The sequence below is a fragment of the Populus trichocarpa genome, chromosome 12 (assembly GCF_000002775.5).
Source record: "Populus trichocarpa isolate Nisqually-1 chromosome 12, P.trichocarpa_v4.1, whole genome shotgun sequence".
Taxonomy (NCBI): Eukaryota; Viridiplantae; Streptophyta; class Magnoliopsida; order Malpighiales; family Salicaceae; genus Populus; species Populus trichocarpa.
In genome coordinates this window covers 14,874,200-14,894,197 of record NC_037296.2, presented here as the reverse complement: position 1 = coordinate 14,894,197, position 19,998 = coordinate 14,874,200, and the positions used below count along the sequence as shown (strand labels likewise).

At 32.8% G+C, this 19,998-nt stretch overlaps 1 protein-coding gene across 1 annotated transcript; it reads right to left on the bottom strand.

Moving 5' to 3' along the window:
- Nucleotides 1-1,671: 1,671 nt before the first annotated feature.
- LOC127904078 (uncharacterized) lies at nt 1,672-14,912 on the bottom strand. The gene is made up of 3 exons (XM_052445835.1): nt 14,710-14,912; nt 14,332-14,625; nt 1,672-1,842 (listed from the first exon to the last, which is right to left on the bottom strand). Exons 1-3 carry the CDS (start codon nt 14,797-14,799, stop codon nt 1,672-1,674), a joined length of 555 nt encoding a protein of 184 aa, XP_052301795.1. The 5' UTR covers nt 14,800-14,912.
- Between the last annotated feature and the right edge of the window lie 5,086 nt (nt 14,913-19,998).

The window sequence follows — 19,998 nt, the reverse complement described above, 5'->3', positions numbered from 1 at the left end:
AGAGTTCTACATCTCCAAATTGAGCACGACTAGTTTTCTTGGTTAGCTAACATCCAAATCTACAATTTCTATGAAGGAACCCGATCCTAATTCCCTCATCCTCCTACTCGAAATCTCACCGAAATTCAGGAGACAAGTCTGTCAAGATTCGTCTCCCCTTTCCCTTCACACAATACTTTTATAAACTACATAACACACATGAATTAACTTAATTTTAACAATAAGTACTTTTTCCCCAATTCATGTCTAAGAATTAAGACATCAGTTCATTATCGAATTTGAAATGAATTTTTAAGATCATGTTTAGAACACGTTACCCGATACGAATTAAGATTTTGATCTTCAACCAGTTGAAGATTTTCAACTCCCTCCTTTCTTTTCTTCTTGTTCAATTTCTTGTTAATCCCTTACTCACAAGTGTTTATCCCATCTATAAACCCTTAATCTTGGATGGGTTCTTGAAGTTTTAGTGTTTCTCTCTCTTGGTTTTTCAAGAATGGATATAAAACTCCCTATATTTTCTCTCCTTATGGTTCCTGCAGATTTTTGGTGAGGAGATATTATTTATACTCTATAATTTTTCTTATTTGCATTTAGACCCCATTTCCTTTAAGTGTATTATTATCTTCAATTAAATCCAACCTTCAACATTACTGGCTTATTATAATGTCTCGAATTATTTTGGCCGAAAAATATATTAAAAAATTTCTAAATTCCTGTCTTTTATTTAACCATATGCAAGAATTTCTTCACTTTTATTTCTCATGTAGTTAGTTTTCAATTTAAGTAACCTTTATGTATTTATTTATTTTTTTCCGGGGTTTACAGTTAGAGTGAATTTTTATTTTTTTAATTATATATATGTTTTTTTTATCTTAATTATTTTTATTTTTTTTAATCTCAAAATAATAACCAAACATTATCTTGATGAATTCAATAGCGTGTGCAAATGAGATACTACCAAGAAAGAAGCAGTTTTTCCATCGTAATCCTATCAAGTCACGTCCAGTCCTGTTCACTCAAACATTATATTGTAAATTCCGTGCAACAATCAAAAAAATAAATACAGGATCATAATAGATATGATATGTCAATGTTACAACTGTTTTTTTCCATGATTTTGCCCTCCCATCATGAACTGTTTGTAATTCTAACACAGCAGTGTATGTTTTCACCATTGTTTCTTCTTCGAATGACACTCTCCATTTGACTAACTTATAGTATAGAAAAAGACCATATGATAGTGAATACTCAAGGCTTGCATGTGCATCATGCCCAATAATGTTAGCAATAAATAATTGCAAATCTCTATCAAAAGCAAGTTGCTTCCACCCAATTTTCTATTCCTAACACAGATCATCAATGCAAGTTGCTTCCTGCTATCCCTTTCTCTGTTTTTTTCCCCCTCAAATTCTGCTGATAATCTTGCTCTTCTCAGGCAAAAAGCTTTCCTCATGGACTGGTGCCTAATTTTCCCCGACCGTTCAAAAGCAGCCCACTTGTCATTTTGGGTCCCACAAAATGCCATGCCATGTGATTTCCAGAGTTTTTTTTTTTTTTTAATAAGAAATTACAGTTTTTTTTCACTTTATTTCTAGAAACCTCTCCTGTTCATTTCACATCTGCTTACTTCAATCCGAAAGAAAAGAGAGAGAAGAATTAAATAAAAAACTAGGATTGTACAAGAAACCTTGTAGCAGATTGGCAGAAAACAAAGTTGAGGACCAGATCTGACTGAATCCATGGACCAGGTTCAAGATCAATAAGAGCAGCACTTGGCATACATCTTCCACCACTTACTTCATTGCTCCAATTGAAGTTCTGAATCTCCGTTGTATTTCCCTGTATGATTAATCTCATGTTCATCACAGATCACCTCCCAAAACTTGGCCCCAATTTGGTTCCCACATTGACCCCCTTGAATGTGAAGGAATCCTCTCATTTTGGCACCGAAATCTGCACCTTTTTGGGATTTATGAAATGGGTTTATCCGTAGAGGGTTTTTTTGTATTAGTTTTATTTTATTTTTTAATTTTGTGGCCAGGGTGGCTTTGAATTGATAAAATCAACTGAATTGTATTGATTTAACTTCTAGAAAATTTTAATTTAAACTTGGATTAGGTATAGTTTTTTTTTTTTCAATTTCATTATCATATTTTTTACTGCTAAGTGGTTTGTTATTGGACCAATTAAGTCGACTCGGTCATATCAGTGAAATTTTTATGCTATTTAATTTAATTTTAAACTTAAAATAGATAGAAAGTTAGATAAATAGATTTTAATGTTAACTCACCAAACCGAGTTTAATAACAATATCAATAATTCTTTATCATGAAAGCCTTTTAGTTATGTTGAGATTTTTTATCCAACTCGCGACGCAACATAAATATGTAAACTAGTTAAATCTACATACTTAGGTTTAAAAAAAAAAACAAATCTGAATTTTTAACTCCTTTTCTTTTTAAAATAAATTAAACATCATACTGAACCATTCGCACTCTAAATTATGAGTTCAACTAGGCATCTTACAGGCCTATAGTATCAATATATTAATATAGCTGGCCCAAACACCCACGTTAAACTAAAAAAAAAAATATTAATATAGAATATACATCCAATAATAATGTTTTAACATGAACTAAAATCTAATTATCATTAACAATAAACGCACTATAGCATCACGGGATAGCATCATTCATCATTATCCATTCTGTGTATGATAGTTGTCATCTACATGGATTATATTCTGATTATGGGACTACGGTGTTCTCCACCATTGAAAAGCAAGCGAGGAACCTTTCCTCTTTTAGGTGCAAATCACTGTGTAGATAACTTGCTTTCCATTCCACCTCGAGCATACCAATCAAGGCTGTCACATGAAAGGGAACATTTACAATCGGACCCCAAATCTTGTTTCATGACCGTTGGATCTACTACCTGTTGGGCCAAACTGACACTTGTCAGGATCTCAAGCATCACTTCCTCGTGTCTCCCATCAACCAGTACTGGAGATCTCTGGGATTCCCATTGATGCTCACCTCATCTTTATCCCCGCTTGGATTTCTTACAGATGCAGACTCTATCACATTTTCTCTTATCACTTTGCCATTGCAAATTGCACATGTTGAACATTAGTTTTAAGGGCAAGTTAGGTTTTGTAAGAATGATATAAAACCGAAGCTCATGGAGTGGAGAGCCGGTGAAATGATCATGAGTTTAAATTTTTATAATATCGACATAAGTTTTTTTTTTATAAAACAAGATTATTTTATAAGATGATTATTTATGATGTGAATTATGATCTAAGATAACAAAGATGTTTCATTTATGCATCAAATATCAAATATAAATTAAATAGTTGTGAATAAGAAATAAAATTATTATACATTGTCCAGCTCTTATGGAGATTGTCTATTTTTTATAGGATTAGAAAATCAAATATATTTGAATTAGATTAAAGAATCAAATGTATACAAAATTAATCTAATCAAGGATACCCACTTGATCATGAAAGAAAGAAAAAAGATAATAATAATTAATCTTTGTTAAAAAACCATCTTAACCTAATAGTTTAAGTTGTGAAGTGATTATGTCTCAAGATATAATTTATATTATTCTTTAATACACCACCTCAAGTGAAAGCTCTTTAGTCTTAAAACTTACACATGTCCTCACTACCTTGTGTTTAATTTTTATCAATTAAATGAGGATGATGATATTTGAATTCGTGACCGCTTGGTCATCAAGATTTTGATACTATATTAATGAACTATTTCAATATAATAACTTAAGTTATGAGGTGAGGTTTTAAAATATAATTTATATTATTTTCTATCAATCTTGAAAAAATAGCATGCATGTCAGTGTAATGAAAGCAGCAAAAAGCCTCCAATATCAGAAATGGGTTCATGGGTAATTGGCATCTGCGTGTGGAACTTACAGTAGCGGAGGGATTTAAGAGTTTTGAAGCTGAGTAGGTAATGTCTTTAGATTTGTTTCTTCAGGAGGCAAAGCTAAACCAAACAAAACCAGATTTGAAGGTTAGGAATATTTACAGGGATGGGAAGTCCATTGTGAAATCTTGCAGTTGTATTTTAATTGATAGAATAGAGTTTAGTGTATCCTACTCTTTTAAGTTCAATGTTTGGATCTGTACGGCTCTTTTAAAGACTCGAATTTTTATATGGTTGGCAATTCAAAATAGACTTTGTTCAAGAGTTTTTTTTATGTAGCCGACGTCTTTTATCCTTGCACCAGTACCATAGATTGATACAATGCCAATTTGCATGGAAATTATGAACACAATTTATTTCGTGGTGGGGTTTTTCTGGTGTGTTCCAATCACACTTGATGAGCTGCAGTTGCAATGGTCAATGATGTTAAATGGAAAGTTTGGGAGGAAAACATGGAAATTATTCTCATATGGTATTACTTGCAGTATTTAATTAACCAAAAATAATTTAGTTTTCAATGATATTCAACGAGATTGTAAAGAACATTTCACTTGCACAGGAAATGATCTTCAAGTAAGTGTTGGCTGCATTCATAGATTGATAATTATTTTCATGGTAGCCGCTAGTATGATATATATATATATATATATATATATATATAAGCAGCAAAATAATAAGTTTTTAAGAACTCGAATTTCAACCCACACAAATACACTAATGTTCAAGGCATGGAAATCCGGTTAGAAAAAAAGTAGTCATCTTGTGTGCAATGGAAGAATTGGTATTATTCTCCCAAGCAGCCATTCAAAGTTGTCTACTTTGGAAATCGATAAGCAAGAATATAATTTTCAATAAAAGCTATTAATTAAATAATTAATAAATTGTGTAGTTAAAAAGAATAAGAAATACACATCGAATATCTTAAAGAATTATTCATTTTTTATTTCTAGGTAAATGGAATATAAAAGCTTGATCATATTTTTTTTTTGGGAAAACAACCTTAAAATTTCAAATTAATTAACAAGTAGAGAAATATAAAAGATAAGAACTAGGGGTGTGTAAACTAGGGGTGTGTAAAAAAATCAAAAAACCGATTAAACTGAGAAAATCAGAAAAAAATTAGCCGAAAAAACAGAACTGTGAAAAAAACCCGATTAAACTGATTAGAATTTTTAAAACATCGACCGGTTTGGTTTTTGGTTTTATAAGCCTGAAAACAAAAAAACCGAACCCAAACCGAAAAAACCAAGCCAAACTGGAAAAAACCGAACCGAAATCGGTCGGTTTGAACCGATTTCGGTTTGGTTTTGTTTTTTTTTTAAACCGGTTTGGTAATTACTTTTTTTTTATAAAAATCGAACCGAACTAAAAATAATCACTCCTAATAAGAACAATCAATTACACAAGAGCATACACTAAATTTACGTGATTCAGTAATTTAGTTCTACTTTGTGGACGAACGATAAGAATAAAACACTATAAAAAGTAAAAAATTATAAAGTTTCACATAAATTAGTGAAACATACCAATTTTCAAAATAAAATAAGTTAATTTGCTCTAATTAATTACATCAAGCTAATATGAGAACAATGGTTAGTTGGTGATTATTCTTCCCTTTCTTCAAAGTTGAATCTTTTGCTTCATAAAAGGAGAAAAGCATATTACCAATCTCATTGTCAACTTGGAATTCATTTCTTTCTACTAATTTAGGGTAATATTATACTATTTTTTCTTTCTTTTGAATGAAAAGCAATGTGGTCGATCGATCGTCAGCATCTTTTAAATTTCAAAAGCATATAATCTTATATCTTGATCTCTTCCTTTTTGCCACTTTTTATTCCATTCAAACTGTAAAGAATGTTAATAAAATTTATTCTTTATTGAAACATAAGCACATTCTTTGTTCAAAGGAAGCATGCACCTTAAGAGCAACACATGTCGATGATGGGAATTAAATACAAAGCACAGGAGCCCATTAATGTTGATCGACGGAGTCATTGCTTGTTCCAAATTGAAAGTATAATTTGACTATGTTTAATTAATTTTGATTGCTTGTTTAATCGAGTAGAACTAGAAAAGATAGCTCCAAGTAAAATCCAGGGGTGCAGGTGGCAGGTGGGAGACATGATGGCCTCAAGACTGTAAAAGTTCTTTAATTTATGTTCGGTTTGAGATTAAAGACCAGCGATAACTTAATTTTAAAAAATAATATAAATTATATTTTAAAATTTTATTTAATATTTTAAATTTTTAGATGGGGATGATTTTTTTAACTTAATATCAAACTTTAATAACAAAAAAATTACGAGTTTAAATCTCACAATTCATATTTTAATTAATAAAATTAAGTGTAATATTATATAGATTTGTATAAGTTTTAAGTTTAAAATAGTTTTTATTTAAGAAGTGTATTAAAAAATAATATAAAATTATATATTGTAACCTAAAAGTCTTTTAAATAATGCTCTAAAATATAATTTAATTATATTTGCTTTGAATGAAGTTTGGCTTTGTAGATTTGAATTGAAACGAGAATGTACTAATATTTTCTTTTATAAAGGTGAAAGTGAATAAAAAAATCATAACCTATTAGAAATAAAGACACAAGATATTTTCAAATTTATGCATATAACTAATCTAATATACTTATAAATTTTTAATATATATCTAAAATAATTTATGCATTTTTTAATATTACCTTAATTAATTTTGGTTGATATATGTAAAATATTTAATTTTTTAAGGTAACTTCTAATAAAAAAATGTTTATAAAAAATCGAGGTTCATTGTTAATAAAGAATTAAGATTTTTTTTTTTAAAAAAAGGAGGTAGGTATAGGTTAATAAAGAATTAAGAATTGTTTTATTTTTTAAAAAGGAGGTAGGTATAGAGATAGAGGATTTCATAGAGACATATGAAAAATGCGTTCTTTATTTTCATGAACCTCCATTATTATTGTCGCAGGGGGCATGCAGGGGTTGAGCAACGACAAGTCTACCTCTTGAGAGGATGTGTTGGAAATGAGTTTCGGGTTTAATCATAAAAGTATGATTATGAAGTTCAGGAGTCGCCACTTAGTTTTATGATTACTAGGAAACCAATGGTTTGCGAGAACCTGGTAAGAGATTGGTTGTACAAGGGGAAGACGCATGATCCCCTGTGCACCCTATTTATGGTAAGCTGTATTGTTATTTGATTATTATTCTAAGTTGCATTTTCTATCAATTGATCTTGTCTAAGGTTCAAGGTAAATCTCCTTTCGTGAGAAGGTCTTTACCTAATCAGGTGAAATCCTAACAATTCTAAGGTTCAAATTTTAGCATTGCATTTATTTTTTTGTAACTTTAAAACTTGAGGGTTTGCTTTACCATGTAGTTTTATACCCCCAGATATTAAAGTCTATAGTTAAACCCTAACACTTTTAATATAAAGTGAACAAAATGATTAGTGAAGAGTTTTTGATATTTTGGCCAAACCCTAACAGATAATCATAAACTGATTACGATATCCATTTTTGCATTTTAAAACATGAGAAAGATGCATTTTTGTTTGTTTTTTAATATATAAAAATATGCTTGGAAAACTTTTAGGATTTGGTCGTATGTATGAAAACAAAATATTTTTTGTTTTTTTAAGAGGAAATTTTTTAGATTTGTTTTTGAATTTTCAATTTTTTTTAAGAAACATTTAGGAGAAAACCAAGTATTTTAATACTGGATCTGTATCTTACAGTGTAAATATACAACCCAACATTATGCAAAATTAATTGAAAAAACATACGAGAAAATCACAAATTTTTTGAAAGGATTTTTGATTTTTTTTGGAATTTTGGAATTATTTTTATTTTTATAATATTATATTATTATTCTTATATTGGGTTGGATCGGCCTAGCCAGGTCGGTTGGGCCAATAGTGGCCCAATAGACCTGGCTCTATCTTTTTTTTTTTTCTGGTTTAGGCTAGACCCGGCCTAACCATCTAGGTTGGGCTGGAACGGTTCCAGCCCGGCTAAGGTGGGCCAACTAACGACCCAAAAACATTTTTTTATATTGGGTCGGGCTGGACCCAACCTAGCCATCTTGGCCGGGTCTATTCTAGGCCCGCATGATTGCTGACCCAACCCAACAACAAGGAAGAGAAAGAAAACTAGGAAGATAGATGATTTCTTCTCAACTTTGGCTTCTCATTTCTCCTCCATCAGGGCATTAAATCCACCCATGTTTATAGGGGGTGGAAGAGGGATACTTTTTCTCTTTTGGAGACAAATCTTGACTCTTGATTCAAACTGGAAGGATGCCAACCATTGATTTAAGGTGGCTATCATAGACTGTCAGATTTTTACAACTCAAGATTGCAAATCTCCATCTATCTTGGTATGATTTTCATCTCTTTTCTTATGCATATTTTCTTTTGGAATTGTTGTGGGCTGGGCATGTCTGTCAAATGGTTTTTTATCAGGAAGATGTTGTTGCAGAAAACTATTGACATTTTTTTAATCTTGGAAACTAAAAAGAGATCATGTACATTTGGTTTTATGAATGGAATTGGAATAGTCAGGGGGTTAGGTGATTCATGGTTGATTTAGTTAATTCTGCTGGTGGAATACTAGTCATGTAGAATGATGAATCATTTAAGGTTGATTCCATTGAGTACAGTAGGCAATGGATAGCAATCTTGGGAATATATGTTCAAATAAAATTTTCTTGTGCAATAGTAGGTGTTTATACAGAGTGTTTAATCAGGGAAAGATGACTATTGTGGGAGGAAATAATCACCCTATAGGCTGCCTTTGAGGTACCATTGTTTTTAGTTTGTAATTTTAATGAAACGTTGCATTAGATTGATAGAAGTAGTAACTACATGAATCAACCAGGAGCAAAGGAATTTAGAGACTTTATTAGTAAGTATAACTTACTGGAGTATCCTTTAATTAGTCATCGATACACTCGTTTTCAAGGATAGTCAATGAGCCATATTGATAGAGCTTTTGCTACTCCACAATGTCATATGTAGTTTTCAAGATTGGTGCTTTATCAATATCTTAGAGGCTTGTCAAATCACTGTCAATTGTTATTAAGAATATAAAATCAAGACTAGGGGTAAAAGCCATTTCAATTTCTCAATTGTTGGTTGGACCACCTTTTATTTTTTAAGAAATTCAAACATTTCTAGACTGAAGCCTGTGTTGAGCATGTTGGTAGATTTAGATTGGTAAGGAAACTTAGTTATTTGGCATCTACAATTCAGAAATGAAAAAAAAAAAAACTCTTTTGGCAATCAGGATAAGAGGTTTTTGTATATTCAAAACTGACTCCAACAGTTGAAAAAGAAAAGGGAGAGACATTCTCTGAGTCAATAGGAGATCTTTGAATCACATGAACTTAGCTCTAAATAGTGGACAAAGAGTAAACATGTGGAAGCTATTTGGAGGCAAAATTCTCGACAGACTTGGTGTAAACTGGGAGATAGAAACACCAAATTCTTCCACTTAACAACAAATATCAGAAGGAGAAGAAATGACACAATAAAGATTCTATCTAATGGGTTCACACATTACACCATATTAAATTAAGGTTGATGTTGCTTATTTTTCAAATGTGTTCAAACAATCAGGTTCAATAAGGCCACTAATAGGTTCGACTGGGTTCAACAAACTTTCTCCTGCACAGTCTATTAGGCTGGAACAACCAGTGACAATGGATGAAGTCAAAAGAGCATTGTGTGATTGTGATGGCTCAAAGGCTCCTAAGCCTGATGGATTCACATTTAGTTTCTACAAGACAACTTGATCATTGATTAGGAATGAGGTATTTCATATGATATCTAAATTTTTCAGAATAGAAAAACTACTAAAGGGTGTTACCACTTCATATGTTACATTGGTGCCTAAAAACGCACACCTAACAAAACTCACAGAGTTCAGACTAATCAGTTTGATTCATGGGTTGTACAAAATTGTTGGGAAGTTGCTCTTGTCTAGGCTACACACTGTTATGGCTACTCTTATCAGTCCTTATCAAACATTTTTCATTTCAGGAAGGAAAATTTTGGATGGGTTCATGATAGCTAATGATGTTATTCATTTTATCAAGAAAGGTGGTTAGAATGAGTTTTTGCTGAAAGTCGACTTCAACAAGGCCTTTGATTCAGTTAACTAGACTTATTTAGAAAAAGTGATGATGTATATGGGATTTGGAGATAAATGGATATCACAAATGGAAATTCTCATTTAATATATTTTAGAATCATAAAAGAGAATTCTCATTAATGACTCTCCCAGCTATGAATTTCAGCCTCCGTGTGGTTTACACCAAGGTGATCCATTATCACCATTGTTGTTTTATGTTGTTGTTGAAGGCCGTCAGTTCCTTTTCAAATGGCTTTAGAAGCACAATATTTTCAGAGCATTGGGTTTGGAAATGGTCAGTCAATCAATCACCTCTAATATGCTGACGACACTTTAGTGTTTATGCTAAATGAGTGTAGCTCTTTAGTTCATGTTAAAATGATCCTAAGATGGTTCAAGTTGACATCAGGACTGAAAGTTAACTTCTATAAGATCTATCTTGTCGGTATTAATCTTAATGAAGATTATACGGATGGTATGACCAATGTAATCTACTGGAAATATGACACATTATCAAAAGTATTATTAGAATTTCCAAGTTCATTTTCATTTACAAACTTGCTATGGAAAAGTATTGCAACTCCTAAGATTGAGATGTTCCTATGGTTGGTTCTACAAGATAAAGTTTGTACAGGAAGTCTCTTGTTGTGTAGAAATTTACTTCAACCAAATCAAGCTTTGTGTTTTCTATGTCAAATTGAAATAGAGCATGTGCATCATTTATTCCTACACTGTCATGTTTCATGGAAGGTTTGGAATCATGTCATGGCCTGACTTGGATTTGCTTGGTGTATGCCTAATTCGGTGGAGAAGATGTTAAGTGCAATAGGTAAATTTCAGCAAAAAGCCTTAACACTGCTAGCATATGGTATCTTGTGGACTCTATGAACTACTCGAAACAATTATATTTTTTAGGATGAGGTGATGAACTGGACTAAAATGTTTGACCTCACACTTCACTGTCTGCCAGTTTGGTTTAAATTGATGGTACCGATATTTTCATACACAAGAAATAATCTTTTTAGAGGACCTGAAGGAATACTAAAATGGACAAACTAGTGCAGCATCTGTAGCTTTGTATTTTTTTTTTTTGCAAACTATTTATCTTTTCTATCATGTATATCTTTTTCTTTCTTGTATGTCTCTCTTCAATGTTTTCAGGAAGAACTTCATATACTTAATGGAGTTCTGTAATCATCATTAAAATTTGATTAATATAAAATGTGGTGATTTTTTCAAAGAAAACAAAATTTTTGAGGAAAAAAAAAACTAAACAAGAAATTAGTAGTAGTTTATGTGAACTTGATGTTTAGCTAAATGACATTGTTTAGCTCTTTGAATTCATAGGAAAGCTAGCTAATATGTACTTGAAAAAGTGGACATCCAATGATTAAGTTAAGAACTAGAATCTGAAGATTTCAGGGTTAAACTGTGTTGCAATGGAGGCTAAATATCATTTCAGATAATAGTCAGGTTTATTTCTAGTCCAAAACGAGATGGTGATAATTAAACTCTATTTACATTCATAATTAATCTGAGAGGAATTAAGGAAATCCACTCAGCAATAAATTCAATGAACCTTTTAATTGATTAATTAATAAGAAAAAAAAGAAGAAGAAGTTGATATCTATTTAATTTACTCTATTTTCAACTAAACAAAACGTATAACCATTCTGCAGTTCACAAAATTCTCCTCTTCAATCAAGTTTAAGCTCAAGGTTTTTAAGAGAAATTAGGAAGAAATGAGGTTACTTTGTTGTTATTATATGTGTAGTAATAAATTCAAAACCATCAAATTAATAATTAAAAAAAATGCAAATTCATGTCGCCATCTTCTTTAATATTTTTATAAATATTTTTAACTAAACAAATATAATCATTCTTTAGTTAAATATTTTCTTTAGTTCGATTTATAATCATTCTTTAGTTAAATATTTTCTTTAGTTAGATTTAATTTCCTAATTAAACTGACAATATTTTATTTAGTTAAATTAAACGATATTTGGCAAAGTTTTCCTAGCTAACAAAGTTTGATTGTGATTATATATATATTGATCTTTCTTCATAGAGTTAATTGTCTTAGGTGGAATAAAAAATAGTATAATTATTAAACCCGACTTGATCTAGCATGACTATTCAGAACTCGGTCTTTAATTGGATTGGATTTCATAAAAAGATCAACTCAAAGTTGTCTCAGTCTATCTGATGAGTTAATCCATGACTCGATTAACCTAGTTAATATCTAGTTTTTTTAAAAATATAATAGAATTTTTTAAAAATAAATAAAATAATATCATCTTAATTGATATAAATTAATTCACTCATTTTATAACCCGTGGTTTGAGTTGAATAACTTGGCAAAATAGTTAATCATGTACTTTAAAAAAAAAAAAAAAACAATAAGAAAGAAAAAGGGGGAAATGATCAACTACCGCGGTTTAAATTCACCCAATTACGAGCTAGTATGTTTTAAATTCTACACCATTCAGTGGGTTTCATTGGCTTTTCATAGTGGAATAATAAGGGGTGGAATATCCTATAGTTTTTTCTTTTTATTTTAAATTTGACCATGTCAATGATTACGTACATATATAAATTATTTTTTTTACCATTTTGACTAATACTATGTAATTTTTCGATTTTAACTGTAAATGTATTGTTGGAGAATAGAGTAAACTATAGTTTCGCCTAGTACTACAATTTCCACTTTTATCCTCCTATTTAAAATCTTCTAAAGATATCCCTATAATTTCAAGAGATTCCAATTTTTATCTTTACTATGTAACTAAAGAAAGCTCACTTTAGTTCGTTTTTTTTTTCGTTTAATTTTTCTTCTCAAGTTCTCGTTAAGGTTATAATCTTTGACAAAAACACGTAAAAATCACATAAAATCTAAGACTAAATTTAAAAAAATATGCTATTCAACAGTACTGAAGAACAAATATAATAATATAAAGTATTATAAAAGATAAAAAATAAGCTACTATATCGTCACAAAGCTTAAATATGTTGAATATAATCTAATTTCAACTATTTAAATAGTTAGTAATAACATTTAAACTATGTTATTAAAGAACCAATTCAACTTAAAATCTTAAACTGTTAAGTAAGATTTTAAAATATGATTTATATTATTCTCTAACACACCCCCTCAAGTGAAAGTTCTTTGAGCTTTAAACTTGCACATGACCACATTACCTTGTGTTTAATTTTTTTTATCAAATAAATAGAAATGATGAGATTCGAACTCGTGACCGCTTAATCATCAAGACTCTAATACCATGTTAAAAAATCAATTCAACTCAAAAACTTAAACTGTTATATAAGATCCTAAAACATAATTTATATTATTCACTACAAGATTTCACAGTTTTACCGACGGAAAAATTCCGTCGGTGTATGATTAGAAGTTCGTCGGTGATTTTTTTACCGACGTCATCCCCGACGGAATACGTCCGTCGGCTTTACCTTCGTCGGTGATTCCCCATTCCGTCGGTATATCAGTCGGAAAAAAAAAAAACCATTTACCGAAGGTTTTACAGACGGAAAGTGCGCGCAAAAAAAAAAGATTCCCGCTTGAAATATACCGACGGATTTTCATTCCGTCGGTGAAATTGAATTTACCGACGGAAAATATCCGTCGTTACATCGGTCGGTGAAATTGAAAATACTGACGGAATATGTCCGTCTGTAAATTCATCGGTACTGGTGGAAGCTACTGTTAAATGGCGACGGATTAAGTCCGTCGGTAAGTCTGTCGGTGAATGTTTAAAATACCGACCGAATTCATCCGTCGGTAAAATCCTTGGTAATAGTTTTTTTCTTAATTTGTTTTTTAAAAATTATTTAGGATATATAATATAAAACTATATAAATTAATTGTTATACAAACCAATTATGCAAATAAAATTTTTATTAAACATAAAAAAAAAAAACAAAGTTAAATAATATTCATTACAAACTGAATATGTTTCAAGAAAAATAATAAATGAAGTTTTAAAGGTAAATAATGTTGATTACAAATTAATATAAAGATGATGGAGCTTGAGGAGGAGGAGGAGATCCTGGCGGAGGCTGGTGGTTATACGGCCAAAAAGGATTAGGCGCACATGTTCCGCTATTTGACAATTTCATAATCATTTCGTAAAGCTGGTCATAAGCCGCTTTTTGCTGTTCCTGAGCCACTTCATACTCCGCTTTTTGTTGTGCTTGAGACGCTTTGAATTGCTCAGACTCCGCTCTTTGTTGTGCATGAGACGCTTTGAGTTGTGTGTACTCCGCTTGTAGGTTGTCGTATTTCTCGTTGAGTTGCTGCAAAGCCACGAACTCCTTAGATTGGGAGCTCGCTATTGATTGGGAGCTCCCAACGGTTGAAACACTACGGGTCGACCGCAAGTTGTCGGCCGTAGTGTTGGAGAGCCCGTAAACCCGATTTTTATCTGGTCCACCTGACGAGCCAACCTCCATCCACAAATCCGGATCGAATTCCGGATGGGTCAAAGTATCGTCCCCGTATCTCTCCCTCAACCGATTATTATAGGTCTCCTGAAAATAAATAAAAAAAGTAATCATCATATTCAATACAATAAACATAATAACTTACAAAATAAAATGGTTGAACAAACATACCACGAAATGCTGAGCACGGTTATCAACGAACTGTTGCGCCCCCTTCTGGCGGTCTTGACTCCGCACGTGCGTCTCCACAAACAGCTCCATCGGGCTCGGCTCACGTCCAAGAGACGCAGCCTATAATGAAAAAAGATATATTAACAACAACTGAATTTAACGATATATTTCATTTAAATTAATCTTACCATCCGTTTCGCATGTGCAGCAAACGGAACGGAACCGCCAGTGTGAGTTGTCACCCCGCCATGAATTGGCCGATTCCGGTTGCCAGCACCGGACTGTGAGCGTCGTGTGAACCGCTCAGACGTCACGTGCTCAAGATAGTGCGGCGATATATCTTCCGGGATGTATATCGGTTTGAAATCCCTCCAAACCGCAACATCGTTCCAGCCTTGGAAACCCCTATCCCTCGCGGTTTTTTTTGCCTTTTTCTGTGCTTCATACCAAAAATCACGCAACCTGCTTCACGCAACCAAAAATTACATTTCGAAACATAAATTTTTGTCTAAAAAAATCCTATATTGTTTTCGATCTTACCTAGTTGCCGCGTGATTTTCCCACACCCTCCTCACAACAGCTTTATGCTCAATGTCCCAGCAGAATTTGTGCTTTGTATAAATAAACAAGTTTAAATAAAAATAATACAATTATATTAATAAGCTGAAAATTATAAATTAATACCAACCTCAAACCTGTTAAACCATGCATTGATTTGAGGCATCCATTCAGGATGCTTGGATATCTGACTCCATTGAAACAATAGAATCTCCATCGACGATTTAAACGCCGATGATATTACTCGGGCGGCTTCAATGTTTGTGAACTTGAAAATAAATGAAATAAATTCAATAGTGATTACTTGATAAAAAAAACTAAAACCTTAACAAACTTACATTGAAAGGTCGTCCTTCTACTGTGCCTCGTACTTGCGGGTAAATTGATTCCACTGCGAAGGCACGCCGCCTCTGCGCTGTGAAGTACCGCTGGAAGAGGCAGCATCGGTTGATGGCGCAGGTGGTGTAGGTGCCTCTTCTTGAGAGGCACCTAAGGAAATATCATCCTCGCTGCTAGACGAACTAGCTGCGACCGCACCTGAGCGACCAGCTCTGGTTTTCGTTCTACGCATCTACACAATTTGATACAAATAATTATATAATTAAATTCAAATGTAAAAAAAAAATTCGACAGCACCTCCCCTATACCGGATACTACCCAAATCCACAAACCTGCACATATTAACAATAGCCACAACCAATTTACCCAATCTATACTAATTATTCCAACATATTCAATTACTAATTCTAAGGTAAATTCAACATTAAGAATTACAATTCAAGTAATTATTCAATAATTATGCCAATACAACAAAACAATAAATAAAAAAAAAAAACTCTATAATAACAATCAAAATAAATGGAAAAAATTAAACACAAAGCATGCAATAATAGAGTAAAACTAATAATTATTCCAACATATTCAATTACTAATTCTACGGTAAATTCAACATTAACAATTACAATTCAAGTAATTATTCAATAATTATGCCAATACAACAAAACAATAAATTAAAAAAAAAACTCTAGAATAACAATCAAAATAAATGGAACAAATTAAACACAAATCATGCAATAATAAAGTAAAATTAATAATTATTCCAACATATTCAATTACTAATTCTATGGTAAATTCAACATTAACAATAAAAATTCAACAAATTAACTAATAATAATTATGCCAATACAACAATAAAAAATATTCAAAAAATTCAAAAAAAAAAACTATATACTTTAGCAATGAATTATGCAAAAAAAAAACTATAGACTTTATCTACATTACAAAAAATACACCAAAACAAAAAAAATAACCAAAAAAATAACCAAAAAAATAGCAAAAAAAAACTATTAAAGTAAAATGAAATAGAGAAAACACTAACCTTTTAAACTGATGAAGATGATGAAGAAAACTTGCTAGAGATTGGAGGTGAAAGTTTTGAAGAATGGAGAGCAAAAAAATCAAAAGCTTAAGGTGAGAAACGAAGGAGAAGAAAAAATGAACTGAACGGGCGGTCGCTTGAACTTATATGGTAGTTTTACCGACGGATTCACCGATGGACATAAAATTAATTATTATTTTAATTTATTCCGTCGGTGATGTGTTAAAAATCTGTCGGTAAAGTTTGAATTTCGCACCAAAATTTTTAATGACCCTCCATATTTTTCGCGGTCCGTCGGTGATTCCGTCGGCAATATTACGCGGTCAGAGGCGCATTAAATGTGCAACCCTTTGAATTCGCGCAGTCCGTCGGTAATGTTGTCGGTAAAATTGAACCGCCGACAACTTACCGACGTATTTAAATTCGTCGGTGTAGCCGTCGGTGAATTGGTGGCATTTCAAGTAATTATTTTCGAACTCTCTGTGAAACACAGACAGACTAATTCCATCGGTGTGGCCGTCTGTAATTTGGTGGCATTTCAAGTAATTATTTTCGAACTCTCTGTGAAATGCTGACGGACTAATTCCGTCGGTGTGGCCGTCTGTAATTGGGTGGCATTTCAAGTAATTATTTTCGAACTCTTTGTGAAATGCCGACGGACTTACGTCCGTCGGTGTGGCCGTCGGTGATAGGGTGGCATTTCAAGTAATTATTTCATGTCACAAAATATATCATCAATCATAATTATGGCATTTCAACTAATTATTTCAAGTAATAAATATTTTGTGTTTCAAAATATATATATCATTCATAATCTAAATTACATGTAAAAAAGGGTTTTACATAGGGCTTCATTTTGGTAGTTAGTCAGAATTTTCTTCTTCTTCGTCATCAATTGAATTGTCATCACCTTCATCGCAATCTTCAATATGAATATCATCTTCTTCATCGATATTCGGTTGTCCGCTAGAGCTCAAAACAAAATTTAGCTCAAGACTATCATCGAAAACACGAAAATTTGAATTTTCTTCCAATTCAATCGAAGGAGAAACTCGATATGGTTCAACCACCTCACTAACTTGAAAGACTTCATCTCGCACACTTGTGTCTTCGTTCTCATCCTGAACAACCTCGACACGACCCCGGGGTTTTGTTTTTAAAACGGACAACCAATCCACTCTTGATCGATCCTTTCTAAATGAAGGGGTGTATGTGTAATAAACTTGTTGACATTGCTTTGCGAAAACAAAGACATCGTTTATGTTGCGGAGTCTAGCTTTTGAGTTGATTTCGACCAGACCATAGTGCGGATCAACTCTGATTCCTCTTTCAGTCGTGTCATACCAATAGCATTTGAATAAAAACACTATATTCTGCTCGTTATGATATTGCAGTTCGACGACCTCTCGTAATCTACCATAGTAGTCAACTTCTAACTCACTACTAGTGGATCCCTTAACACAAACACCGCTGTTGTATGTCTTTCTTCCTTGCCCGTATTCTTCAGTCTGGAAAACATATCCATTGACAAAATACCCGTTGTAGCACTTACATTTTCTTTCAGGCCCCAGGCTTAGTAAAGACAATGACTTAGGTGCACTCCTTCCCATTTGATAAACCTTGCATGTAATGTACATCAATAAACAGTAAATGAACGAGAATCTCGTAATGACATGCATACGTACAGTAATTTTGCAAGTTAGAATGAGTTTGTGATAGTGCTTACATGTGTTCTGAACCACGTGGCAAACTGCTCATCTTGTAATTGAAAGATCTGGGATTCAGTCAGTTGTGAGTTATTGGAGAGCAAATATTGACGATGTTGCCTGCAAGTGATAATGAGTGTATGATATTACAATATATAATTAACAGTATATTACTAACAAAGTTTAATTAGTATAAACTTACTGAATAAAAGGTCTCAGCTCATCACAGTTAAATAGAACATAGTTGTGTGCTTGTTTGAACTCTATTTCCGACAAATATCTTCCTCTTACGACATTTTTAGGTGTGGGTCGTCCAGTATTGGAGAATATTGACAAGTTCCCACTGGAAGGCACTTTACCGCCATCATCATGCCGTGGAACGCGATTGATTCTCGTTCTCATATGAGGTTCGAAATAGTACGAGATAAATGTTGAGATCTCCTCAACAATATAGGCCTCACATATCGAAGCCTCAACATGCGCCTTGTTCTTAACCTTTTTCTTGAGATTAAACAAGTACCTGCATTGAAATATTAATCAAGTATATTCAATTAAGAAAAACATATAAAATACTTTTATATATGAATTACATTGCAACTGTAATATCTAACCGTTCAAATGGGTACATCCATCTATATTGGACCGGTCCTCCAGCTTTTGCCTCGAACGGTAGATGTATAGGGAGATGCTCCATTGAGTCAAAAAATGATGGAGGGAATATCATCTCAAGTTTGCATAGTGTCTTGACGATATTCGTTTGAAGCCTCTCAATGTGATCAACATTCAACTTGCTGGAGCATATATCTCTGAAGAAATGACTGATCTCCGTGAGTGCATCTCATATTCCCTTTGGCAACAAATCACGAAAAGCTAATGGGATGAGTGTTTGCATAAACACGTGGCAGTCATGACTCTTCATTCCATACAATCTGCAGTCCTCTATATTAACCAGCCTTGATATGTTCGATGCATGTCCATCCGGAAAACGCAGACTCTTAAGCCATTTGTAGACTAGTAGTTGTGCGTTTTTCTCTAACACGAAGCTTGCTCTTGGTTTTGCGACCCGTGACTCATCATAAACCAACTCTATATTTTTTCGGTTACAGTATAAAGCTATATCCAATCTAGCCTTGATGTTGTCCTTTGTCTTCCCCTTCACATCCATGACGGTGTTGAAAATATTCTCAAACATGTTCTTTTCGATGTGCATGACGTCAAGGTTATGGCGAAGCAGATTGGTCTTCCAATAAGGAAGCTCTAAAAAGATACTTCGCTTTACCCAATTATGGGTCAAACCAAAACCAGGAAACTTTTGCTTTCCTGATTGAAGGCCAAACACAATGTCACCGTACTCTGAGACAACATCATGCAATTCTTCACCAGAAAGACGTGGGGATGCAACATCTTTTTCAACTCTGCCAATAAAGAAATCTTTTCTGTTCTTTCTGTACCTGTGATGAAGTGGCAAGAAGCGACGGTGACAGTCAAAAAAAGAAGCTTTACCTCCATTTGCTAGCGTGAATGCCTTGTTGTTTTCCATGCAGTATGGACATGCGAGTTTCCCATGCGTGCTCCAACCAGAAAGCATTTCATAAGCTGAAAAATCATTGATAGTCCACATCAATGCCGCCCTCATAAGGAAATTTT